We start from the raw sequence: 27,364 nt of genomic DNA, 5'->3' as shown, positions 1-27,364 counted from the left end.
AAAAACAAAACAACTAAAGTAGTAAAATTGATTTAGAAGATCATCCGGATTTATGTCCGTCTCACACGTTTGAGGCACGCCTGCAGGTGCAGAATGCATGTTTATCAGGACCAACTATATTTCACATTATGCTTTTTATGCAGCAATAGTTAACTTTTCTCTGAACTGGACCACAATGACGGCAAAGAAACAGAGCCAAGCCGTACACCTGTCCTTCCTCTCTCTTCATTCTGTGTCCTCGGTGACACCATTGTCCAGCTGGACCAATCACAGGCAGGCGCCACTTTACTCCACAAACAGCCACTGCTGCTGCTGCTGCTGCTGAGAGCCAGAGGGAGGACACGCGTGTGAAAGGCTTTCTTTTGCTGCCCGGCTGATTCGTTTCAAAGGTAAGAACTTCCTCTGTTTTAAACTGTCAAATTCAATGTTTTATCTGGAAGTGATTCAATAAAAATCCCTTTATGGATAGGGGGGAGAACATTTACAAGTTATATTTTACTACATGTTTTACTATAGCAGTGCTTCTTGTTACATCACAACATTTACTGATTTATTTTGTTTCAGATTGGAGATGATTTTCTTCCAGAAACAGCTGGCAGCGTTCCTGACTCTGTCCCTGCTGAGGAGCCCAGCCTGGGCTGAGGAGCGAGGTAGGAAATGTGATCAGTGGCCGCAGACAGACACCACCAGTTATTTCGCAATAAGGAATGTTTTCAGCTAACAGGATGATTTTGGCATCTCTAAAAACAGAGGGCTGTTTCATTGTTTTGGTTTATAATCGGTGAGGTCACCCTCTGCGTGAGAACGCTGCAGTTTGGGCTGTAAAAATGTCCAAATAATCCAAAACAAACAGGTCCATGTGAAATGCGATTGTTGAAAACAATATGGGAACCGTCTGTGTGTTTTCAAGTAAATTATTTACAGACTTTCAGGTTGTCTAAGTTTCTGGATGTATCTTTTTTTGTTGTTGTTGTTTTTTTTTGGCTAATTTTTATTTATTATTGCACGTAAAGGCAGCCAAAACTTTATTAAGACACAATACATTATATGACATTGGGGGAAAAAAAATCCAGACTAAAAGGATTGTTAGTTATTGCGGTAACCTATCAAACTAGTAAGAAAGGAAACTCCTGTGTTTGTTAGTGTTTACTTTAAAATGTTAGCATTTATTTTCCTGCTGTAGCTGCTGTGATGCAGTTTTTGGAATAAAATTCTGGACATTTCAAGGCAAAGACCAGTAATATCATTTCTAATTACCAAAAACAATCAAACAACACGTTGCTAAAATTAGCCTCCGGTTTTCAGAACACATTTTGTACATTTTGGTATTGTTTTAGTTTGGAAAAGTTCCTAAAAACAGTTAGTTTGTTTTCTACATTTGAGACCTAGTTTAACAACCACAGGTCCAGTTCAACCAGATTCTGTTTGAACTGGAGGTAAAACTAGAGGTAGAATTGCCCCTTCTGGATTTTTAAATCAGTATGGATTCAGTGAATTAGAGAAAAAACAAAAAAAAACAAAATACTGGTGGATTAAAGACTAAAATTCACATGTGATGTGTAATTTCAAGTCTAAAAGGACTGATTTAGGATTAAAGTAGTCTTTGTAATATGAGTAATATTAACATGTTGAAGTGCCCCAGCCGCAGTCCTGACTTAAATCCGAGAAAGGAGCTAAACATTTTGGTGATGGCGAGGAGATCTTCCAGCTTTCACCAGCACCTACTTTTGGCTCATCAAAGATAAAATTGTCGAAAACAACAGTGAAAACAGGCAAAGAGCTGGTTAGAAATCAGAGGAGGAGTGCTATTGCTGTTTAATCATTTAGAGGGATATAAATAAGATTTAACATTATGTTATTTATTAAAAGGTAAATAAATAAAGATCAAAATGTTTTTTTGTTTTTTTTTTCAAATTGCTACTCCTTTACATTATTTTTATATCTTATCTTTTTTATATATCTTCTTTATATTCCTATCAGAAACAAACTTCTAGATCTGCCAGTGGCATGAATAATTTTGGGCATAATCAATGTAAACCAAGCATTAAATAAGGATTGATAAACATTAGCCCTTTAAAAAACATAAAGGGGAAAAGAAAGGCAAGAGGATTAATAAAGTGACTGTAATGGTCTTCAACAAATGGTCTTTTCTCTTTCACCAGAAAACAAACATAAACAAACAGATTCTGATGAGCTTTCGCGGTGGGAAGTTTGTCAAAAACAGATTTTTTTATTGCGATTTAGGGTGGATGGTAAAAAAAAGCGCTCCTCCTTAGCGCACATGGAAAATGACCAAGCGAAAAGATGCTAAAGCGCCATTCTTCCATGTACGGTGTAGATGCAGGACGAAGGATTGAGTGAAAATGGAAATGAATACTTGTACTATCACACATGAAATTAAGCAGTGAAGGATTTCAACCTGGAGACACCTGGATCCCAGTACTCAACCAAAGGCTAGTTGGAAATGCAAAAATCATAACATGGATCTCAGGCAGCAGGAAAACATTCTAGTTCCTTAAAACTACTTTTTTTTAAATAACCATTTACAAACCAACAAATCATGATTAAACAACAATGCTTCTAGGGTACCTGATATGTTTTGTCTCAGCCAGGCCTCTGTTTAGCCTCCGGCCTCCTGTGGTTACGTTACGATGCGTCAGAGTTTCACTTTTAACGCAGTTTCTCATGATTGTGTCAGACGTCCCGCTCAGTCTGTGGGGAAAAGTGGCTGACCTAACCACCGGATGGAGCCACTGGAAGCTAAAGCCCCAGGTCTCCATCCCCGCTCTGGAGGAGCTCACCGTCTGCCTTAATGTGAAGCTGAAGGTAGTGAGCTTTTCTCTTAAGCAGCCAGACGGCGCGCTTTAAGACATCAGAACCACTGACTGTCCGTCTCTAGATCCAGGGCTTCTCGCCGTGGACGATCTTCATGTACCGTCACCCTGAGGTTCAGTATGCGGAGCTTGGCATGGGGGGAAAGGAAGGGCGCTTGGTGGTTTGGATGTTTGGAGAGGAATGGACCACTCCGCAGCTCAATCTCCAGCTGTGGCGGTGGTACACGCTGTGCGTCACCTGGTCCCATACCAAGGACAGGCCCACTCTCTACATTAATGGCGGCTTAGTCAACATCACAGCAGGTGGGCTTTGCGTTGTCTGATAATATTGATAGTTTCACTGTTGCTATTTTTGCCTGAGAGCAACCTTTCTGCTATTTTTGTTCTCCAAATCTTGACCCCCAAGCTCACACAAGCACCCCTACTGCACCGCCGTGCTGCCAGCTGGCCCCCAATGGGTCCCTCACCCTGGGGGTGGGACACTCCGTCTACGACGGGAACATCCACATCATCCCGTACAGCGGTATGTTGGGGAAAATCTCCCTGTTTCGAATGTGGGGGCGAGAACGAAGCGAAGAGGAAGTGACGTCCCTGAGCTGCACAGAAGGTGATCTGGTCAAGTGGGAGTGGGACAACTGGGACACGGCGAGCTGTGACCCAGTTTCTGACACCAGCTTGCAGTGCGGTGAGTTTGTGTTGTTGCACAATTCAAAACCCTTGTTACTGCCGTTTCAAACCGGCGGCGCAGCAATAACCCAGTTTAGTACTGTTTGTGTTTCTGGCATCTACATCTGCTTGGGTAATTTAAGGAGAGTCAGACTCATCGAGCTATTTACAGCTTTTTCCAATCTCATCTTCGCCTCTCCATTTTAATTTCACCCCTCGGATTAAACCCTGGGCAGCTGTGCTTCAGTCAACACACATAAAAGTCATTCTACTAGCAATAACATCACCCTCCACACACATTGGCAACCACGGTAAAGCGATGGAGAAGGTCTTAAACATTGCAGTGGGATACTCTCACCCAGGAAAATGCTGTAAAATCCATCCTTTACAATAATTTGAGCACATTGTGTGGGAAAAGAATAAAACAAATAAAACATAATCGTCTGAATTTCTGCTTAGGTATATTTCTCTAAGTTGATCAAAGTGTCCAGTGTATTTTAATGAGTGATCCGTGAGCTCATTTTCCCCCTGGGGTATAAATATGACGTAACACAGAAGCCCATTGATTTGAACCTTTTACTGAAAATGAAAAAGACAACAGAATATACCATTTGAGTATGGCAATTTTTAGATTAATCTTTATGAGAAGAAATAGCTAAAAAAAAGAGGAGAAAAAAAAGCTATTGTAGCTGGGGTTGTATATTTATGCTTGTTCTCCCGCTGCAAGCTCAAGCACTGCCAAAGTCTCAACTTTTTGCAGAACCTGAGTTTTTACCTTTCAACATCATTCTGTCTTTAGCTCCATCCAACTTTCCCTCATCTCTAATCAGCTTCCCTGGTGAAGAAAACTATCGCCATGCTACCAACACCATGTTTTACAATGTGGATTGGTAGTTCAGGGAGACGTGCAACTTTTTATGGCTTCATTTAAATAATGACTTTCTTCTCACAACTTAATAAAGGAATTTTATTTGTGAAAGATTTGTGAAGATGACAAATCATACTCGCCATGCCAACATGTTCTCCCACCTGAGCTGTGGATCTCTGCAGCTCCTCTAGAGTTACCATGGGCCTCTTGGCTCCATCTCTGATTAATTGTCCAGCCTGTCAGTTTGAGCGGACGTTCATGTTTTGGAAAGTTGTGCCACACTCTTTCCACTAGTGGCTGATTTGATTTTCAAATTCCAAAAAAAGTAAAAAAACAAAACAACTGGACTTGTTTTCCGTAGTTGAAGACGTTTCGCTTCCTCTCCAGGAAGCTTTCTCAATTCAAAAGGTCTGGAGTAATGTGGAGTACCACGTTTCGCTTGTTACTCCACATTACTCCAGACTTTTTGAATTGGGAAAGCTTCCTGGAGAGGAAGCGAAACGTCTTCAACTACGAAAAACAAGTCCAGTAGCTTTGTTTTTTACTTTTTTGGAATGACCATGACCTGGATGACTGAGAACCTTCACCAGCATTTGATTTTCAAGGTTGATTTAATGGTATCAGAGTTAAAGAGGCAGAACACAAATGCAAACCCCACTCATAAACATATGTCTTCCTTTCACTTAGTTACGTAAAAATCCCAAAACTTTACTCTAAAGTTTGTGGCGGCAATGTAACAAATAGTAAAAAAAAAAAGAAAAAGAAAAAAAAGGCTCTACCTACGACTTTGGACCACGCTGTAGACATGTCAGTACCTCTCCAGTTTTGGCTTGTTATGCTGACTCACGGTTTATTGAACTGATGCTCAATACAAAGAGAAATAACAGCAAGCTTTACAGTCAGTAGCTTGATTTCCTGTCTTTTAATAATAAAAAAGTAAGAAAATGGACCAGGACGAACATGTTAAACGAAACTATATATATATATATATATATATATATATATATATATATATATATATATATATATATATATATATATATATATATATACTATTTATTTATGTCTGCTTTTATACTAAACAGAATGGTCCTTTTATGAGGTCACTCTCCAGTTTGTCATCGTGCGCTACGACAAAAACACCACTGAGCCCTACACAGCCAGAGACATCGCACATTACTGGGTAAAAAGAACAAATATCATCTTTGTATTTACAAAATGTGCTATGTCAATGCAAGAAAATTAAAACCAAAGTTTTTAGGATGTAACCATTGGCTTTCTTAAAGCTTGAATGTTTTACAGAATGGATGCATAAACAGAAGTAAAAAGGAAGTGATTCAAAGCCCAGTGTTGCATATTATATTATTGTGGTTTAAATAAAATTAGAAACCGAATATCATTGATGTTTGTGTAGATTATTAGATAAAGTGGCTTTGTTGTTTGTTTTTGTACTATCTCGTCTTTGCTAAACTGCGAAGAATTACAATGTAACAAACATTTTCTTGTGGTATTTGCTCCTCCCGCAGCTCAGACAGGTTTTACCGAAAGAAATCTATTTACACAAAGTCTATGCCTTTGAAGTAACCAGGTAAGGGGGAAAAAAAGATCTGAGTTTACAACTACAACAGTAAGAATACTTCCAATAAAAACCCTTCGGTTTGCGTCAATTAAGCCCTGCTTTATTACAGCAGAGCTACTGAACCATAAGCTAAGTTTCTGTGATCTCTCGTGCAGATCCAACACAGAGGAACGTATAAAAACACCATCTGGAGACGCGCTGGTAAGCACGGCTGGAATATTACTTAAAGCAAATATAACGACATACAAATCTGGCAACATAAACTTCAAGGTATTTACATTAATAGCTATATTCTCCCCCCATGGTAATAAAAGTTAATATAAAATCTATTTCAAGCCAACGTTTGAAATTATATAAAAAATATAATTATATCCATTATATAAAATGAATTTAACAATTGTGGTTTTCTTCCTGTAGACGCAGTGGGCTACGGAGAATATTAGCAGGTAAAATCCAACTTTATTTGATGTAAATGTGCTGTCTTGGTAGCTAAGAGGCTAAGTGGATCATCAGGGCTGACGTTCCCTCCATCCAGGACTTGTGTAGGTCTAGGGTGAGAAAAAAAAAGGGCTGCAAAGATCTCTGCCGATGTCACACATCCTGCACACAAACTGTTGCGTTACAGAGCGCTATTTGCTAAAACCAGCCTCCACAGACACGGCTTTCTCCCCCCAGGCTGTCTCCATCATGAAAACCTCACAGCCAGAGGAGTCAGCTACCCTGCTGTGAAGCAAAATATGGATATTGCACTCACAACCTTCCCTTTCTCTTGGCTCTGTATAAGAAGCACTGTTTTTATATTGTATGTCTAATAATCGGACGTTGTGAGCACTGTAACCTATGTCAGATTCCTTGACTGTGCAAACAATCATGGCCGAATGAAGATGATTGGGACTCCAAGCAACAAATTGACTGCCAGAGGTATTATGGATCCTTTCATTGAACCGATAAGAACATTTTGAACAAAGAAAATATAAGAGCCATTATTATTATTATTATCATATAAACACATCATTTCTGACTAGCCCTCAAACTAAAACAACTATTTAAAGAGGGTTACATGTGTACTAATCACTCATTATCAGTGATTGTGATTGGCGTCATCATCGTCACACGTTTTAACCCCAGCAGATCGATACTGATATGCACTTATGTAAAGTGCAGGGTATGTTAAGATTTCTGTCTGTCAAGCATTCACGCACACATGTTGGTATGACAGAAGATAGTCTATCAAGTACTGTAATTTTTATTTTTTTTAACAAAAAAGCTTATTAAGTATTTACGGCAGAAAATCTTACAGGCTGGATGGATGGATGTAAGAAAGAGTCTTGAGATACACATTTTGTTTTTATCTTCCCAGACATATCCAGACCATAAAAACATGTAAGTTCCTGTGCAGGATCCCTGTTAACTCTCTTCCAGGTTCCGCTGCCTGGCTTACACCAACGTCATCCCAAAGTGGGACGTTGCAGCTTTGCAAAGGGAGATGTACAACGACCTTTCCAACAACTACGTCGACCCCAGCGGTCTGCTGCTGCTGCTGGCCGACACCAGCACCATCTACACCACCCCTGTTGGTAGGAAGGAGCTCTCAGTAATAACAGGACATAACATAATATGTATGTACGGGAAACGTGCCGGTCGTCTCACAAACTGTTTCCTTTGCAGAAAGTTTTTCCCTGACAACCATCAGCCCTGCGGTGGTCATGACAGGAGCCTCTCCCATCACAACCTCCACCTTTAAAACCACATCAGCCTCTACCTTCACCCAACCGGCGACCACGACCCACACCATCACCAGAACCCCTGCGAATGTCTCTGGTCAGTCTCGAAGACGTTCTGCAGTTCTGTTTTGAGCTGACGCCCTGAGGAAAACCTTCTGATTTCTCTCAATCTCCCCAACAGAGCTTTACTTCGAAGTCAAGGTGAACGTCTCAATAACAGGAGACTGTGACCCCCGACAGATCCTCCCCAGCTGGGTATGTCTCAGCCAACCTCAAGAAACAGATCTCTTACGGTTAAAACGAATTCTATGTATTAGTAAAATATTTGTAGAAGAATGCAAAAATGAAACGTTTACATTTTAGCTTAACATGAGTCTCCCTGATGACTTAATGATGGTGCTGGACCTGCAGCTGCTCCCCAAAGCAGAAAGGTGCGCTGCATGACGAAGCTATGGCAACACGCTTTAAATACACACACACACAAAAATACTTTAAGAAATGAGCAAAAATCTTTCATTGTTTCAGACGTCACCCTGAAAGGAAATATCGGCAAACTTCCAATCAGGTAAGTAAATACAGATGTGGTATTTTTTGGCCAATTTCTAAATATTGGACTTTTTTTGTATTATTTGCTTTCAAACTCACCCAACAAAACAAACAAACAAAAAAAAAAAATACTATGCTCAAAGTCTAGGGATAATAAAAACTGTAGTGAGGGACTGATGTATTATACCTTAAACAAGAGCACATTCAGTTTCAATCAGAAGGTTTACAGCAGCTTGTCATTGATATTAATTCAGGACCCATAATGATTTATTTCAACCATTGTTTGTTAAAGGGTTAGAATGATAATCAAGAATCTTTATTATCATTATGCAGCCATAATGAAATTTTGGTGAGACAGCGGCTCAGAATGCCCACAGATTCACACTTAACACACAAGACATGATGTTCAAATATGCATTTCAAGAATGCACTGACAGCTGTTACTGAGAAGCTAATGGCCTGCAAATAGTACTTAGCATCTGATACGATTTAAATGTTTGAGTAAAACAGATAGTCCCTTTACAGAATGATAAAAATTACTCTGGAATTGAATGGATGTATCAGACAAAACACTGACCGTGAGGTTGAAAAGTCTGCAAGGAGTCATTAGCAAAAAAATGTAATGTTCAAGTTAATTGATGCTCAATTCAAAAAGACATGCAGCAGTCAGTTTGCAGGATGATGTAAAAAAAAAAATACTGTGCAATTGCATGAATTTAATAGACAAACATTCCAGGAGAAGATAACGTGCGCAAATAGTCATTACACATTTGAATCTTCAAGTTTAAAAAGGTACGGTGGACGATATTTCCTGAAGAAATGCCCAAGACCATCCTACCTGTTCCTCCACTCCTCAGGGGGATCGCCTGTCAAATCTCTGTGCGTGAGCCATGTTGACCTCATGCACAGCTCTGTCCACACTGCTCGAAGACGCTAAGTTAGCAAAGGAAGATATTTACTTTACACCATGTCAGATTCGTCACCGGCAAGTTCGAACATCACTGGATACATCACAAATACTAGTGCGCATGTGCAGCAAGAGGAAACTAGCAAGGGGGAAAAGCATGCACATTGGGGATAGGTGAGCATGTCACAACGATTGTCATGTAGGACAACCAATAGATGATCCCTTCTGGATGTCGAAGCTGAACGTAAATGCAGTTTGCACGGAGGTCCAACCAAACACTCCCTGAGAGACTAAAAGTGTTCAAACAAACATTAGCATGTGAGAGACAGCGTGAATAATTCTCAATCGGTTCAAGAACCTGTGGAACCAGCAGCGTGTTTGTAGACATGTAAACAGATCATGGACCGGGCTGGTGGTTTACTTGATTCACAGCTTTGAGAAAGAAGCTGTCTTTAAGTCTATTAGTTTTTGATTTAATGTGTCTGAATAGGTTACCTGATGGAAGTGGGACAAACTTGTATTGCCTGGGTGGGTGGAATCAGTGGATAACGTCTGGCCCTTTTCTGGACCCTTTGAGGATAAACCGTGTCTAGATCTTGTAGACGGCATCCCACAATCCCCTGTGTTGACCTCACCACCCGTGCTCAGTCCTTCATCTCCTGTGCCGTGCAGCCCCCATAGCACACTGCCACGCTGAGAGACAGGATGCTTTCAACTGTGGCTCTGTAAAAGTTTATTAGCAGCAGAGTAGAAAGTCCAGTCCGCTTTGATTTCCTGAGAAAGAGCAGGGCTGATAATAGAACATACTTAAAAAAGATTTATTCTAAATCAAGAATCGAGCATCCAAACTTTAAATTATACTTACAAGTTGAAACATAATCAAACATCCTTGTTAGTTTTTAGATAAGTCTGTCAGCAACTTGCAAAAACACTCCACAGTTGTTTTTTTTTTTGCTGCCTTAAAATTCCTGATGGAAATTTAACTTCTCTTCTGTGGGAAGTGGTTGGCGAGTTAATTTTGATTAGTTGGTTTCATATTACTGACTGAGCTTTTAGGATATTCTGTAAATGTTCAATAGAGTTGTGATCACAGCCTAAAAAAGGACATTACAAAAGGACATTAATGTAACCCGGTTTTGTTGATTTTGATACCAGTTCAGATCTGTATTTTGGATAAGATTTATAACTCCCCACGGTGTCCCAGCTTCAACCATCTACAGTTAATCCCAAACTGATTCACACCCTTTGCATATTTATGCTTATAAAGTAATCATTTTAATTTTACCAACAACTTTCTTGTGACTGGAAGTTTTATTAATGTTTTGCATTTGGCCCATGGTCAGCAGTCTTAGGAAGGACTTGATTGCTGTGATGCCAATAAAGGCCTATTGCTTTGATTACTGAGCAAATAGATATATTGAAAAGCTATTTAAAAAATAAAATGTAAATGAAACCCGGTAAACCATACTAATGGTATGTCTATTATTACGCCTTATTATTTTGTCTCATTTCTTAACATAAACCCAACAGCTGCCTGTTGTGTAATTCTTCTGCTCTGGAAAGAAAGCCGTTCAGATGAATCAGTAGTCTGTCCAATCGTTGGAAAGTGTGTGAGACGCAAACTAAACATTATATCAATAACCCTAGAGAAGAGAAACCTTTGACGAGTCATGCTGTTTCCTATCTTGAAACTTCTTTCCTTATTTTTTCACTAGGTGTACAAAGATGGATTTTCAAGGTATGGATCGTTTAAAATGAAACAGCGTGGCACAATAGAGCTTTTCATATGTAGTAAAAGGGCAACACAAAAATGCACGTCTGTATTGTTGTATTGATTGCTTCCGTTGAGTTTTACGCAACGTTAGCATCTATGTGTACGCTGTATTTCATGAGCACTTACATTCTTATCTTGGCTTTTTATCCGCTCCTTAGACCTTTGCAGCTCATTATTATCTCTTAATGTCTGCAGAGAGAGCTTCATCTTCCAGGTCCAGGTGTCGACGCAACAGTCAGACACAACGGAAATGATAGACCGATTACGGCAGTGTCTGTTGATGCCCTACGACAACGGGTCGGTCTCCATCGCAGCGGAGCACGTACAGATAAGTCGCATCTGTAAGTACAGCCGAGGCTCTGTTGGACTGATGACCAGCTGTAGAGCTGAGACACTGAAAGGCGCCTCGTCTCTCTGTCCATGTGTGTTCCCCTCTCAGTGGTTCTTCAGTGCGACGCCGAAGCCCAGCAGACCCTGAAAGGCCTGTTCATGTGGCCCGACACTACGGGAGGCAGAAATGCTACGTGCGCATGCCCAAAAAACTCCCGCCGCTCCGCCACCCGACTTTGGTGAGACGTCTGAACACGAGGAGGTTCTTAGACGACGTTTGAAAATGGAGCACAGGCGACACTCTGTGCTCCGTCACCACCGGCAGCCTTTTGGGTGGAGGATCAAATCCAAACCACTGAAAAGAATCAGTGGTCAAAAAAAGCCTTCAAAAGACCTGCTGATTGTTATCGAAGCTGAATATTACTTAGAATCACAAAACCATACAGCAACATTGATATAATTCTTAGTGGACCGCAAAAAATGATGCCGTCAATAAAATCCATGTGCATCACCGTACAGAAAACGTTGATAACAGAAACGCTTCCAGCCAGGGTTTAATCACAGAGACACACAGAAAACATCAGTTCTTCCAATATTTACTGATGATTTTATGCAAATAAAGCCTGTGTGGTTGAACAACTATCAACCTTAATTTAATGCATCAACATGTGTGGGCCTATTAGAGTATTGATTATTTCTATTTGTACATATTTGCTAATTTTCTTCCATGTCTACATGAGACTTTCTGTTGACTCAGTGTCACAGATTTTATTAATGGCCCTCTTTTAAAAGGTAATCGAGGGAAAAAGCTTATTGATTTCCAGATTAAGCCTTCCTATTTTGACGACAATTAATGACACTTTTTTTTTTTTTTTGCGTTACATTTTTATGTTGCCAGTAAAAGGTTGCAAACATGGTTTGTTGATTAAATATGAGGACATTCATCTCTTTTTTTCCCCCTGAAGAACAAAATAGGTGCATAATATTGGGCGAAAAATTCAATTTACCACAGAGATGACAGTGGGCGTGAAAACCTTCCTAATATTCATTATTTTTCCGTTTCAATCTGAAATGATGGATAGTCAACAATGCTGCGATCCAGACTTGTTACTGCGTTACACATCTAACACGTTAGGGTGTTCATGGTGACGGGGTAATGCAAGAAAAGGCAGCCCTAATGGTTCCTCCACAAATGACTATCACCGTGGGAGAAGATTATTTCCTCCACAGTGTCGAGGCAAAACATGTGTCATTATGGGAAAACGACAGAGTCCCTTAAGTCAGGTACAGGGGCCAAGAGAGAAATGGTGACGGTGAGTTGCTTTGTTTGATGCATTCTGTAAGTTAAGAACCACTGAGAGACGTGGACATGAAAAGGTGAACCGAGGTGAATACGAGGATCACTACCTCGCTGGAGAGGTTTTAGTGAATAGTGGGACATAAACAGGCATCTGTTTAAATCTGTGGTGGCTGGGAGCTGAAAAATCCTTAAATGTATTGAAACTTTACAGAAGGCGTGTTGAAACATGACTCATGAGAACCTCGTGTATGTCAAAAACAGGAAATTATCATTTACCTATTTTAAACATCAACCCACAAATCACACACACAACCAAATCACAGGTCAGTTTAGAGAGAGACCAAATGGCATAATCTTGTTTTTCAAGATTCTGCATGCTCTCCACACCTCGAGAGCATGCAGAAGAACCCCAGGCAGGGATTTGAACCCGGGACCTCCTTGTTGCAAGGGTAGAGAAGCGCTGAGCCCTCAAACTGTGAGAAAGTGACTTTAGCAGCAACAATGCACTGAATTTATCCTTAATAGTTGTGTTTATTTTTAACACCTATAAATTTATTGGGTTTCTTTGTACAAACGAAGCACTTCTTAAAATATCATACATTTTGTTTAACTTCTAATTGTCATCAAGCAGAGAATGATGGAGCAGTCAGCCTTTTGTTATAATGGTTTGTACATCGATGCTTCTTTATCAAACTTATTCAACTACAAGCCCCCGCTGAGATATATATATATATATATATATATATATATATATATATATATATATATATATATATATATATATATATATATATATATATTCAAGGACAAAGGAAAAAAAAGACAAGATATGCATAAACTAGTTAACATATTTTTCACAAACCTAAAGAGAAATAAAATAGTAAAAAGTATTACTATATTATTTGACCTTTGCTAATAAAGCCGCCGCAGTAACAGTTCCTAAATTTCTATTCATCTGTTATTTGACAGCAAACTGTCCCAGTGGACCCGCTGGATGGAGCCAAACCTGGAAGACTGCCCCCCAGTGGTGGAAACTATCCCTGATCTGGATCATGTTGAAGTCACTTCTGGTCTGTTCACCTTTATTCGCTTTCCTTTGTGTGTTCCTCATTGTTTAGATGTCATTTTTAAAGATAGTTCAAAGCTTTGAACTATCTTTTTATAGTTCAAAGCTAAGAAAGATAGTTCAAAGCTTTGAACTATCTTTCAGTGAGTTCAAATCTTTCAGTTTAAATCATACATTTAACACCCAAAAAAAGTCAATTATCTGTGTAAAACTCTGGAGCTCATTTAGCTGGAAATACTTTCAATGTTCAGCTCTGTTGGACATTAAAGCAGCTGTTTAGCAGCAGACATTCAGCTCAAATATGTTATCTCCTCTCTGTCTTTTTATTTGGTTAACAAGGCAACAGCATTGTAATCAATAAAATCCATATTTAAAAAAAAGAAATACAGGCTGTCGAGGCTTAAAAAAAACTCTCGACACAGCTGATTTTATGGAATACAAAGAAGAGTGAACCAACCTTTTTGCGCTGTGAGGGGAACTTCTTGTTGCCACATGTTGAAAATATTTGAGGCAGCTGTTTCTGCAAACACAGGCATCCAGTAACTTTTTACATAGGTGAAAGTAATTTGGATTTTCTACGCTCGATACAGGAAATAATTGGCATTTTGCATTCATTAAAATAAAATAGGGTTCATTGATCTCACATTGGAGAAATTCACTTGTCACATCGGCTCAGTAATCAATAATCAAAAGAAGGTGCCAAAAGGAGGAAAAGGTGCATCAGGTATATACAGTGTGTCCTTATATATACAGTGGACCAAAAAATAAGAAAAATAAAAATATAAAAAGGAAATAAAGCAGAGATTTAGGATGTCTTATGTACATTCACGGTGACTATATACATATGTACTGGCGTACATTAAAGTGCTAATAATAGCAGAAGTCACTTCTATTCAGGATTATTGCACATTGGTTATTGCATATATATATATATATATATATATATATATATATATATATATATATATATAGAGAGACAGACAGACAGACATACATAGAGAGAGAGAGAGAGATATAGAAGAGACAGACATACAGACATACATACAGACATATAGAGAGATAGAGAAGAAGATATATATAGATATAGAATACAGACAGATATATACATAGAGAGATATATAGATAGATAGATACAGACATACATAGATATATACAGAGAGAGAGATAGAGAGAGAGATAGAGATAGAGAGAGAGAGACACACAGATAGAGAGAGAGAGAGAGACACAGAGAGAGAGAAGAGAGATAGAGAGAGAGAGAGAGAGAGACACAGAGAGAGAGAGATATATAGAGATAGATAGAGAGAGAGATACACAGATAGATATATACACTAGAGATAGAGAGACACAGAGAGAGAGAGAGAGAGAGAGAGAACACATAGAGATAGAGAGAGAGAGAGAGAGAGAGAGATAGAGATACACATATAGATATAGAGAGAGACATAGAGAGATATAGAGATAGAGAGAGAGAGAGATCGGAGAGATATAGAGAGATAGAGATGGTGAGGGGTGTAGAGAGATAGATATAGATACACACACAGAGAGAGAGATATAGAGACACACACAGAGAGAGAGAGAGAGAGAGACACACCAATAGAGAGAGAGAGAGAGATCACACCACAGAGAGATATAGAGAGAGAGAGAGAGAGATATAGAGAGAGAGAGAGATAGAGAGAGAGACACACAGAGACGAGATAGAGAGAGAGAGAGATATATATACACACACATATAGAGATATATAGGGGGAGAGATAGAGAGAGAGAGAGATGATAGAGAGATATCTAGATATAGATGATATAGTATAGATATAGAGATATATAGATAGATATGATATATATATAGATATATAAGATATATATACATATATATATATATATATATATATATATATATATATATATATATATATACACATATATATATATATATATATATATATATATATATATATATATATATATATATATATATATATATATATATATATATAGCACATTAGTTGTTACAGTTACAGTTATAGTGCAGCATTGTAAAGTCTGATAGCAGCAGGGATGAATGACCTGCGGTAGCGTCCTTTTTACAGACAGGAGATGTTTTTGGATGTTTTTGATTTTACAATATTTACATGTTCGCAGATTTCTTCTGCTTCTTCAGAGGCCTGTGTTCTCTGATCGCCCCCGTCACTCTCTGCTGTGTCATTTACCTCCAGGGACCGGATTCGATGTGGTGGAGATGATCGAGGATTTGCTGGGAAACCACTCCAACCTCATCTACAAAGAGCTGGTCACCGTCCTCAACAAGCTGAAGGACATCATCAGCGTCAGCGTGGTCACGCCAGACCTCGGCCAAGCTCTCATCAACGTCATCTCCAACATCCTGGAATCAGACAGCAACCTGGGGCCTTTCACAAACACGTACGGACGACAAGTAGATTCTAAGAGCCAAGTTAAAACGGCGGCTAAGCTCAAACGTGTGTGAACCTCTCATTTGTCTCCATCTACAGTATTCTAAACCTCACAGAGGAGGTGGGAGACAAGATGGTGGGCTACGAGGGCTCCTACACGCTTTCTGCCCGAGCACTGGCTATCTCGGTGGTGGATGTGGTTCCCGCGCAGTTCAGCAGCTTAAGCTTTGGAGTTTTGTCTGATTGGACCGGCACCAAACCTGAGGTTGTCTAACGTTAAGATTTGTAAAAAGCCTGCTTTTACAACCCATTGCTATGAAATCCGGGTTTTTTTTAATCTACAATAACCCTCCTGGTGGGTCTGGGGTGAAGAAAAGAGAAAATAAAAAAGAATGTCATACCACCGGCTGTGGAGCATCCAGAGCAGGGATCTGTGAACTTCATAATCCAATCAGCTATTTGTATTCAGGTTATCTTTGATAATAAAATTAGTCTGAGCAGCAACAGAAGTTATGTTGCTGCATTGCAAATTACTTTCATTTCAAGGGTTTCGTATGGATTTACAAGGGTCCCAATGATTATGGAGGGTGCCGTATTTCTTAATCAAAACTTTACCTCCTAACACAGGGGTGTCAAACTCATTTTGATTGAGGGGCCGCATACAGCTTAATCTGATCTCAAGAGGGCCACACGTGTAAACTCATTGCAAGATTAAATAGAACTAATAAATGTGGACTTGTTGTTGATTTTTATATTAAGTTAATTTCACTTTTACACAATATATTATGAATAACCTCAGCGTTTTTAAGAACAGTATGTGCAATTTCAACAATACTTTTACTCAGTTAAACATTTACTTGTGCATTATGCATAACAACTGATCACAGTGATTGTACAATGTTGAAAAACATTTATTCACTTTTTTTGGAACTTAAAAACACTGTCCTACATGACAAAATACATCAAACAGATAAAAATTAAGAAATGATTTAATTTTTTCCACACCTCCAGCTTAATCTGCTAATTAAAACACAGCGCCCCTCGTGGACAATATAGGAACTGCAGATTTTCAATTAAACAAAGTACATGTTTTTTTTCAATAATTGTTTTATCATTCTCTTCCTTTTATCTCCTCTTTCTTTCACCTTTTGTTTTTTCTTCTTGTTCTTCCTTTCCTTTCCTACTTTCCCATTGTAGTGTCCATATTATTTGAGATATTCCTCACATGAATCATAATAAAACTATTCACATTCATAAATCAAGCGGAGCACTATGGCAAAAGCAGTACTGCTCCACTTGTGAAAGTCAAATCTGATGAGCTCTTTTTGGCATTAAGACAACAATTCTTACTGCCACATTGCCAGACAGGACACTGAAAAAAAAACCAAAATTTTTTTCAGTGTCCTGATCCCGGGCCGGATCCCGCGGGGCCGAATCCGGCCCGCCGTATGTTTGACCCCCCTGTCCTAACAGAAAGGTGAAAGGGAGCAGTTTGTTCATGCAGGCACTCAGACCATGTGCGGACACATTATTCCCTATAAGCGGGCTCACTAAAGCAAACACGATCTAAGGATGTCTCAAACTCAGAAATAGACTTTAACGCTTTAATCTAAAGAAGGCGCAGAGACACGATTACAAGATTCCAGCGCTGGGCTCCCCTTGCTTACAACCACACGACTTCCTGGAGCAAACAGAGGCAGAAGAAGGATTTCTCTCCTCCTTCTTCTCTTCCGCTTACTGGTCATCCCCTAAGATTAGGCACAGACCCCAAAGGGGATGGCACCTCCTCACGTGACAATCAGCAGGAAAAATCACCACTTGGGGGTTTATCTGGGTTTTTACGAATGAATCATTATGTGTGCCTAAAGTGTCGAAATAAAGGCACACATCTAATCCACCCAGTACAAATGTTCCAATAATCCAACCCACTTTATACTGTGATCAGTTGAACCAATTTGCACTTTTAACAGGCAAATAATGCAAACATTGAATTATTAACAAGCTCAAACCCAAATGTGCACAACCTAATTAAATCTAATCTATTTACACCAGTGGTGTCCAAACCTTCTGGCTATTGGGAAAAATTGTTAAATCAAAAGCACTCAAGGGCAAAAATATTCATAAAAATAAATTACATAACCAAAATACTAATCCTACCTAACAAAATATGATAATTAAAAAAAAAGATATTAAACAGTATTTAGCCTATTTTCTTAAATTAATTCCAATCAGAGTTTAATGCACCAAAGTCTGCATTTGAGTAAAATTTGCTATGAAATTAGAGCAAACGTAAAAAGTGTGCTTATTATTGTGTTGTACCGAACGTTCAATTGTAAGATTTTCATTTGTCTATATTTACTCCAATTAAAAATAAAAAGTTTCCATCTGCAAAAAGCCACCAGTGCTGATTGGACAAATCTTTCTTGAAATTCAGTTGGAGGGCCGCACAAAATCAGCACAGGGGCCACAAATGGCCCCCTGGCCACAGTTTGGACACCCCTGATTTAAACTCTATTTATACCATACGCTACTTATAACATTTTCCATATGTCTGTTATTTCTCGGGACAGATTAAAGTCCATATTCTTTTGGAACAAGTCCCTTAAAATTGAGCAGCCCGATTGATTCCGACGTTGCTGTGCCAAAATAAGCAATAAACAACGTTAATTTCTTTTTCCATCTGTGGTGTAGATTTTTATCAACAGGTATCCGTCAGACGGCACGGTGGCTTTCATCTCCCTGCCGTCTGTCCTGCAGAACACCTTCCCACAACACGGTCTGAACCAGCACCGGCCCAGAATCCAGTTCCAGTTCTACGCCAACCCGCTGCTCTTTAAGGTACCGTGTAGGGAACATAACGCTCGCCAAGCTGGAAACATCTTGGCCTCGTTCAGAAAGCGACTCACGTTTACCGTCTCCAGCTTCAGAGAGAGCACAGGAAGGCCGTCCTCAACACCTTCGTGGTGTCGGCCAGCGTGACCAACGCCAGCTCGCCAATCAAAGACCTGCGTGAAGACGTCAAAATCATGCTCCACCATTTACAGCATAACGCCGTAGGGAAGACTTTTCTCAGAACGGTACACTTACCAGTAATGAACTGGTAGGTGTACCAGTTCATTACACCTACCAGAGACTGATTAACATGAGTTGTTTGATTTTGTTTTGTATCCCAGCATGATGAAGTGCAGTGCGTGTACTGGAACTTCAATAAAAACGGTAGGTCCTCATCCACAGGGCATATTTTTTTGCATATTTAACAGAAGCGGATTGAACGAAAGTGTTTTGTTTTTCCAGATGGACACGGGGGCTGGGACGACCACGGCTGCAGGAAGTACAACAGCACCCCGGACTACACGACGTGCCTCTGCGACCATCTCACACACTTTGGAGTTCTTCTGGTACAGATCCGTGCAGACGCGTGTTTTTATTTCTGAAAAGCCCTGACAGACAGACTTAGCAGGCAGAGCTAAAAAACAAAGACTCAAGCGCTTTACTGTTATGAGATGCTACTAAGATTTGGGCAGCAGAGGGCACTCAGAGTACAGTCTTTGCAAAACAAAAAAGCAATGTTGGAATCGTTTTTGAGAAGCTCAAAGGAACCCTAATTAATTTTAAATCAAGCACAATACTGCGTTTACTTCCTTTTAAATCAGAAAAATTGCCTAATACAGTGTTTTTTAAGCAGTTCAGATACACAGGGTTACACGCAGTGCCTATCAAATGTATTCACACCCCTTTAACTTTGTCCAATGTTTTTTTCCGTATTAAAACCACCAGCCTAAGTATGTTTTATTCTGATTTTATGACTGAAATTTGCAGTATGCAGAACAATATGTGAGGAAGAAAGCTAAAACTTTGCGCAACCCTGAACATAATAACTGTAAATCATAGTGGTGGCTGCATTATGCTGTGGGAAAGCTTTTTTTTTTTTTTTTTTCCCCCAGCAGGGGAAGGGAAGCTGGGGAGAGTTATTAGGAACGGACTAGAGCAGAGACTCAAACTCCAGCAGCACAATAACTCCAGACAAACAGAAGGATTTACACCAAAGCGTATACCTGCCTGTAACGTGGAAAACGTCAAGGGATGGGAATACTTTATCAGTGCTCTGTAAAACTACTCTCCTTATTATTAATGCTAGAAACCCTGGCCAATCTATAAACACATGCATATTGTCCTCACTTTTACATCTGCCATTGTTGTTAATGAGGTCTTTCTTCCACTGAATTTTCAACAAAACCTTTCATCCAGCTGGATTTCATGTCACTGATTTACAACAATCACACAGATTATCAAGTGTAGCTGCTAATGTTTTCTGTGACTGAAACAGCGCCTATTATCCTCAAACAATATAAATGTCACAAGTAAATTTAATATGACAAACCGAACACCTCGAAGCATTAATTTGAAGCGTACAGAACTCTTCTTTCCTTATAACCTTTCACCGGGAGCATCTAAGGGATCTTCTTGGAGACTTTTCAGATTTTTCTGCCGCACTGCTCTTTGATGCCGTTTCACTGAAGTTAAAGCGTACCCATTAGCGCCGGCGTTGACGAACTGGATCACGTCTGGCTTCCCACACGAAAAGATACTGACAATGAAATGGCAAGAAGCTGAATGTAACGAGCAGTGTCCCAAAAAGGCATTTAGCAGCCCGGATGTGAATAAAGCCTTAAAAATTAAGTTATATTTTAATGCAGTGGCATAATCTCACGGTTAAAAATCAAGAAAAATCTTACCAGTGAAAACATTTGATCGGAAGGAGGGGGGTTAGGAAAAATGACAGATGCCGAAGTTACCGCCAACCCTTAAAATCCCAAAAAACTGAAATGTTTTCTGTGTTGTACTTAATTTTACCTGATCGCTGCATCTGCAAAACCTTTAATTGCAATTAAATGACTTCAGTGTCTCCGTGGTATCCACATGATGTGAAACAGAAGACTTTTTCCTAGCCTCTGTTCAAAATCGGAAAAACAGGAGAACATCATTGTATAGTGAAGTAAGGCAGATGTGTTCATTTTTATGTCAGAAAACAGCTCAGCTTCTAAAATCAGAGCAATAATTTTAATGTTTTAAATAGCTGAGAGTGAGGCTAACGAGGCTGGACACCGGGCACAGGAAGGAGAATGGCGAAGAAGGAAAAAAACTAAAATAAAATCTATAAGGCTCGCTGTTGGAAAAGAAGGGTAACCAGCAATACATTTGACCTACATGCCGACCAGTTGTGTTTCCTGCCCTGCTGTCACAAATATCAATATGTAAAATTTACTAAACACTACTGCGACCTAAAATGACGACAAACACTTTTAGATGACAATCAGAAGCAGCTTTAATCGCCACGTTGGTTCTTTCAAGGAAACTAATTCTGCTTAGCTGTAAATTTTAGCAGAAATACAAAAAAGGAGGATAGAAATAGTTTTCTTGTATATATATATATATATATATATATATATATATATATATATATATATATATATATATATATATATATATATATATATATATATATATATATAGGAAGACAAAGTTGGATTGACGCAGATAAGCATGGTATCAGTGTGGGTCCTCTGACGTTTAAGTGTTCATCAGAGAGACAGCCTGGGTGACGAAAGCGCGACCTGAGGGTAAAAATCCCAGCAGTTTGTGTGCGGGACGTGTGGAGATCAAACAAAGACTGAGATTCCCAGAAACATCGCCTCCGGGTTGGTCTGGCATGAATTAACGGAAGAATAAGTGGGAAACCACCCCGTGCACACTGTTAAGTACTCTAGTGGATCTGCTTCACTTCTAATGCCTCTTGGGACCTTGTTAGCGTGAATGTCATCATCCGCTCTTATACCAGGACACGGCACACAGAAACCACTGCTGTTGGGTCTCTGACGAGCTGAGGAGACACGTGCATAAGAAGACTTCTCCTGACATAAGAGGCGATATCAAGGGTTTTTATACATAATTTACCAGCGTTGCCACTAACTATGGAGGATGTTGTATGTTTATATTTGCTCAAGAATCCTCAAAATGCAGTAAAATAAATAAATAAATAAATAAATTCCCTCACATCTTTCCTCCCAGGATGTCTCCAGGACCCAGCTGGACCCGGTTCACGAACACATCCTGACCATCATCACCTATGTTGGTTGCGGAGTCTCCTCCCTGTTCCTAGGAGTCACCGTTGTCACGTACCTGGCCTTTGAGTGAGTTGCATCAAAAAATAATTGCAGATATTTCGGAGTAAAACTGTATTCGTTGGATGCACACTGTAAAAAAAAAAACTGTGTTCATTGTATCACCGGACATCAAAGTATGCACATTTCCCATAAGGCAGTAAGGGCTACAGCACATATTATTTCTGACCTGCAGAGTTACAAACGTATAAATCCTTTAACTGCCTCCTCTGCTTCTGTAACGCTCATCCCTCTGTCTGATCTAGGAAGCTTCGCAGAGACTACCCCTCTAAGATCCTCATAAATCTCTCTCTGGCCCTGCTGGGTTGAATCTGGTGTTTCTGGTCAACTCCTGGTTGTCCTCCTGGGGTCTGTACGGCCTCTGTGTGGCGGCAGCCTCCACGCTGCACTACTTCCTGCTGGCGTCCTTCACGTGGATGGGCTTGGAGGCCGTCAACATGTATTTTGCTCTTGTTAAAGTCTTCAACGTCTACGTCCCCTCATACATCCTCAAGTTCTGTGCTCTGGGCTGGGGTAAGCTAGAACCTAGACATGGCTGACTTTTAGTTAGTTGTTTTAAACATCACCAACGCGAGGTTTTAACTCCTCCCCAGGGATTCCTCTGGTAATCTGCATCCTGGTTCTCATTGTGAATCGAGATGCATACGGCCCTGACCTCTACACAGACGCCGGGTCCGCTTTCGAGTCTTTGGACACCTCTGGCACCTTGTAAGACACGGGGTTTGCTTTGTATCCATCCATCTTTCAGGCTTTGACTGATTCTTAATCAGAAAACAGCTGCAGAAGTGTACTCAACTACTAATGGTGCTGAAAAGGTCCACGTTTCTGTGCATAGTTCAACTATGACAACTATTTCATTGCACTAGTATATCTTAATAACATGAAGAAGAATGGAAACATAACAGAGTAAACAGAAATGCTTGTACATTTTAGGTGTACAGTAAATTTTGCATTCACTTCCTCCTCCAACCCTTACGTCTCTTTGTGCAACTATTTCCCACCATGCTCCATCAGCTGCTGGCTTCAGGATGATGTGGTGTATTTTGTGTCCGTGGTCGCCTACGCTGGGTTGATATTTCTCTTCAACATCGGGGTAAATATGATCAAATGTTATGCATAAATTAAAATTACAACCCTATTATTATCTGTTGTATTCAGAATAAACCTTTTTTTTGTGTGAAGCCTTTTATTTTCAAAAGCCTCTAACTATACCAAACTATCAGCATGTTTATAACTTAAGTGATCCCAGATACCAGTAAAGTCTATCCTACATTAATACCCCATTTAAACAAAAACAATGCTTTGAATATATGCATGTTCCTTTGAAATTGAACTTCTTAGAACATTTTTATGCATCTCTCCTTAGGTCTTTGTGGTGGTTCTGATTCAGATCCGCCGCATGCGCTTCAACAGCCCGGCGGGGACCCGGCGAGGGCTCCTGCAGGACCTGAAGGGGGTTGCCAGTCTCACCTTTTTACTTGGACTGACATGGACTGTAGGCTTTTTTAACTGGGACAGTAAAGCGAGGATTTTCCTGCTGTACCTGTTCGCCATACTGAACACCCTGCAAGGTGAGCTCAGAGACATATATGCAGTGGGGAAAAATGTGCGTCGAACATGTCAACGTCGTTCTTTCCTTTAAATATTTCTAAAGGGAGAGAAAAAAAAAAAAGAAGCTGCAGCATTAACTGAGAATAAAAAAATAAAAAAATAAATCAGGGAGCTTTGACTTTAAAATTCACACCAGATGTCGGAAACAGCCCAAGTAATCCACACATACGAAGAACAAGGCAAATTAGTCCACAAATGAAGATATATTTAAGCAACTGGGGGATAAATAGTGAACACAGTCACAGAAATGTAATAAATACTTTGTGGCAACGTCTCCAGACGTCTCTTGGATGGAAAATAAGGTCGCATACGTTGCGGTTTTGACCCATTCTTCAACACAAATGAAGTCTGCCGGTATCATATGCTTTAATACAGCCCACACACAGTGACGTTCACTCCTGAAAACTTTACATCAGGCATGGTGTGTTTGAGGTGATGTGCAGAACCATCCAAACACGGTGCGTTCACTGGCAACCAAAGAGTTCAGCTGTGGCCTCATCTCACCCAAACTATTTTCTATGCAAGTTTTGCATATAAAAAAAGTATTCACCCTTTTTGTTATTGCTTTCCTGACACACTGAAATGTTTCAGATCATCATACCATTTCATTATCAGACAAATACAAATGCAGTTTTTAAATCCCTAATTTATTAGGGAGGAAATGCTAAGGAAACCTACCTGGGTAACCTACGTTAAAAAATGACTGACCCCATTCTAAAACGTGTGAAAACCACAGATTAAAAAACTCAACAAAGGCCCATCTTTATTAACCTTTTTCTTCTTATCTAAAATGTTTCAACTCTACTTACTTTAAGGGGTGAAACAGCAATATAAAGTTTATGTTATAAATGCATTCTTAGAAACTTCAGCTCTTTAAAGGATGGGGTAATGGTGCTGCAGTTGTTCAGTGAACTACTCAAGCGGCGTGGTTTTTGTTTTTTCCATCTGGTGACCATGAATGATTCATTATAGGCTTTCCAAACACCGTTTTTTTCCAGGATCTTTTGTCTTCCTGTTCCACTGTCTGATGAAGGAGAACGTGAGAAAACAGTGGAGGATTTATCTTTGCTTTGGACGATTCCGACTTGAGGAGCACTCTGGTACTAACACTCATCATTATACTCTGGTTCTGGTTTTATGGGCCTACACTGGTGGTCTTCAGGTGGTTTTTGATACAATTCTGGCTATTAAAGTGCAAAACACCTACCTGGTTGGGGCTCATTACCTCCAACTTCTGGAAATCATGAAACACAGTGAGGATACATGTGATTAAGGGCCTTTTGACTGCTTTTTAGGATCAACTACCTTAATTAAGATCAACTCTATTTCCCAATTTATAAAAGGATTATCCTACATTAAACCCAGATTCTTTAAACCACAGCTTATGATTATTTCTACCTTTACTTTGTTTTGGGGAAAAAGATTTTGTTTGGCATCTAAATCAGACCCAGTTTAAAAATCAAAGGTTGAGTTAAGTCCCTAACCCAAGAGGGTCCAGGGGCCGAAGAAGATGTGAAGTATCCCTTTGAACATTTACATGAGAGCATTTAGGAGATGATCAGAGTGAGAAAAAGCATCAACTTAAAAAGCAAGAAAATTTGTGTTTTGGTGATTCTCTTTTTTATTTATTTTTTATACTCCTTAGCAATAAATCTTAAACAATTGGAAAATTTCTCTATAACTGGTACTAAAAGGGGGGGGGGGGGATGATTTATGGATTGAGTAGGAAAGTTGCAGCGAAAAACTTGTCAAATCCTTTCTGCTCGTCATCATTGAAGGCAATCTCAAAGCAGACAGATATGGAGATGAGATTACGCAACCAGAGGCAATGCCGTATCTTCACTCCAGCGACTGACTGCTCTCCTCTGAGATGTCAACGCTCGCTCCCACAGAGCGGGGGGGCTTTTCAGAGACTACCCACAGAATTAGGGAGTAGGGAATGGATGTCTTGTTCATGCCGCCAAAGAATCGGCCGCCGTCCCACAGCAGTGTGTGACCGGGCTGGCGAGCAGCATGAGGCGGTGCCGCCAGGCTGTTGTGGTCGTGCATTGATTCCTCTGAGGCCCGTGTTTGTTCACCAAATCAGTTCTTTTGATAGCTACTATGTCTTCATCTTCAAATGTAAAAAGAATCAGTATCAGAATAAGCTCTTTGGCATGACAGAGAGAGGATTTGACAAGTTTTTCATTGGTGCTTGACCCATGAATGCATTTTACTTAAGTTTAAATGTGGCACCTTTTAAAAAAAACCATCTGATGAATGCATCCTTTCCTCCAAAAGTTATTGACCAAACACAAATTTCCTTACTTTTTGTGCAAAGTATAGATGTAAAGCAATAGAAATGGCATTTACCTTTCAAAAACACTTTTTTAAAAATGTTTTAAAGGATAAAATAATAAAACGGGAAAATCAAATATTTATTTTCCACGCTTACCCTGACTTGGAAATCCAGACGTTCACTTTTCAAGTGTGGATAGGAACCCTGATGGGTCCAAATATGGGTCGCCAGGCTTGATTTCCACTTACCTCTGTCTGCCTTGCGTCTTTTTTCTAGAGTGGAGCAATTCAGCATCAGTCGGAGGTCTCGCAAAGCCCAGAGAAAAGTTTCTAAGAGCAGCGATCCCATCGGTCCGTTCCGTCAAGTCCAACTCCACGGACAGCACTTCGGCTTCTTCTGACTCCAGCCAGAGAGACTCGTCCTGCAGGAGGCCAAACCTCGGTGAGAAAAAGCGAAATCTCACACCGATGCAGCTGAAGCTTTAGTAAAACGTACACGGTAGATTTGATTTTAAAAGTGCAGGATAAGTAATGCCGTGCCACAAGGTCGTCAGACTTTGGATGTCACGGCACTTCTGCAGCTGGAAATCACATCGAAGGTCACTGCCTCAATTAATGACACCGCACTGACATTAAATAATTGCACCGCTTTACAATTAGGCAAGTTTAAGACAAACTAAAAAGGACATGACAGATGTTTTTCATAAAACGCTTCCTTCTCCATCTGACAGTTCAATTTAAGCCAAACCCCCAACCCCTCTGGTGCACATGGCTAAGACACATAAACGTGATTTGTTCCTCGCACCTCTAAAAGGCTCACAGATGTTTAATTATCTTACAGATCTTTTTGTGACCAGCCTGGTTCTTCCTCGAGCGCAGACCGGAGCCCCGGATAAAGAAGATCTGTCTTCCTACAGGGGATGAACCTGACGCAACGCGAAAACAATTACCAGTGTGACAATCGGTGCACGTCCCATTATTTAACAGCAGCCTAATGCCGCTTTCAGAGCAAGACTTCCTGATTCCTCGGTTAAAGCAGTGCAACGCAGCATCGGCGTCATTAGCTAATTCTTCCGCTCAGTTCTATTGTTAGTTTTGTTTCCGTTAAATATTGTAAAAGAGCCTGTAATTTCGAAGAGTCGAGCAATTGCATCAGTACCAAGGAGGAGTTGGTTGCCAAGCAACTGGTGAGCGGAGCGATGGTGACAATGAACTGTGGAACATTTTGTGGAAAAGAAAAATTAGAAAATGGCAAATTTATGGAGACAGGTTGGCCTCTTATTAAATGTTTTGATGATT

The 27,364-nt window shown here is 39.9% G+C and overlaps 2 protein-coding genes across 2 annotated transcripts; both read left to right on the top strand.

Moving 5' to 3' along the window:
- The first annotated feature begins 308 nt into the window (after positions 1–308).
- On the top strand, positions 309–22,515 carry LOC105919318 (adhesion G-protein coupled receptor G4). The gene is made up of 26 exons (XM_036142898.1): positions 309–389; positions 565–650; positions 2,699–2,826; positions 2,900–3,137; positions 3,241–3,519; positions 5,454–5,551; positions 5,895–5,956; positions 6,103–6,148; positions 6,365–6,393; positions 7,370–7,524; positions 7,616–7,768; positions 7,853–7,926; positions 8,035–8,102; positions 8,197–8,236; positions 10,840–10,862; positions 11,094–11,239; positions 11,338–11,467; positions 13,498–13,598; positions 15,801–16,005; positions 16,095–16,260; positions 18,687–18,833; positions 18,917–19,048; positions 19,169–19,211; positions 19,290–19,393; positions 22,065–22,186; positions 22,423–22,515. Exons 2-26 carry the CDS (start codon positions 572–574, stop codon positions 22,484–22,486), a joined length of 2,832 nt encoding a protein of 943 aa, XP_035998791.1. The 5' UTR covers positions 309–389; positions 565–571; the 3' UTR covers positions 22,487–22,515.
- Positions 22,493–27,364, top strand: LOC110367130 (adhesion G-protein coupled receptor G2). The gene is made up of 7 exons (XM_036142899.1): positions 22,493–22,690; positions 22,771–22,885; positions 23,192–23,270; positions 23,544–23,748; positions 24,787–24,888; positions 26,343–26,507; positions 26,907–27,364. Exons 1-7 carry the CDS (start codon positions 22,594–22,596, stop codon positions 26,987–26,989), a joined length of 846 nt encoding a protein of 281 aa, XP_035998792.1. The 5' UTR covers positions 22,493–22,593; the 3' UTR covers positions 26,990–27,364.

This window comes from Fundulus heteroclitus, chromosome 11 (assembly GCF_011125445.2).
Source record: "Fundulus heteroclitus isolate FHET01 chromosome 11, MU-UCD_Fhet_4.1, whole genome shotgun sequence".
NCBI classification, from domain to species: Eukaryota; Metazoa; Chordata; class Actinopteri; order Cyprinodontiformes; family Fundulidae; genus Fundulus; species Fundulus heteroclitus.
Note: the sequence above shows the minus strand (reverse complement) of the source record. Positions and strands in the feature narration are given on the sequence as shown.

What these genes read in the sequence shown, in the direction of transcription:
- LOC110367130 (XM_036142899.1), top strand. Translation starts at nt 22,594, where the DNA reads ATGGGCTTGGAGGCCGTCAACATGTATTTTGCTCTTGTTAAAGTCTTC. An exon ending in GTTCTGTGCTCTGGGCTGGG is followed by an intron (nt 22,691 to 22,770) that starts GTAAGCTAGAAC and finishes ACTCCTCCCCAG; the next exon opens with GGATTCCTCTGGTAATCTGC. An exon ending in CCGACTTGAGGAGCACTCTG is followed by an intron (nt 24,889 to 26,342) that starts GTACTAACACTC and finishes TCTTTTTTCTAG; the next exon opens with AGTGGAGCAATTCAGCATCA.
- LOC105919318 (XM_036142898.1), top strand. Translation starts at nt 572, where the DNA reads ATGATTTTCTTCCAGAAACAGCTGGCAGCGTTCCTGACTCTGTCCCTG. An exon ending in GCCTTAATGTGAAGCTGAAG is followed by an intron (nt 2,827 to 2,899) that starts GTAGTGAGCTTT and finishes GTCCGTCTCTAG; the next exon opens with ATCCAGGGCTTCTCGCCGTG. An exon ending in TATGCCTTTGAAGTAACCAG is followed by an intron (nt 5,957 to 6,102) that starts GTAAGGGGGAAA and finishes TCTCTCGTGCAG; the next exon opens with ATCCAACACAGAGGAACGTA.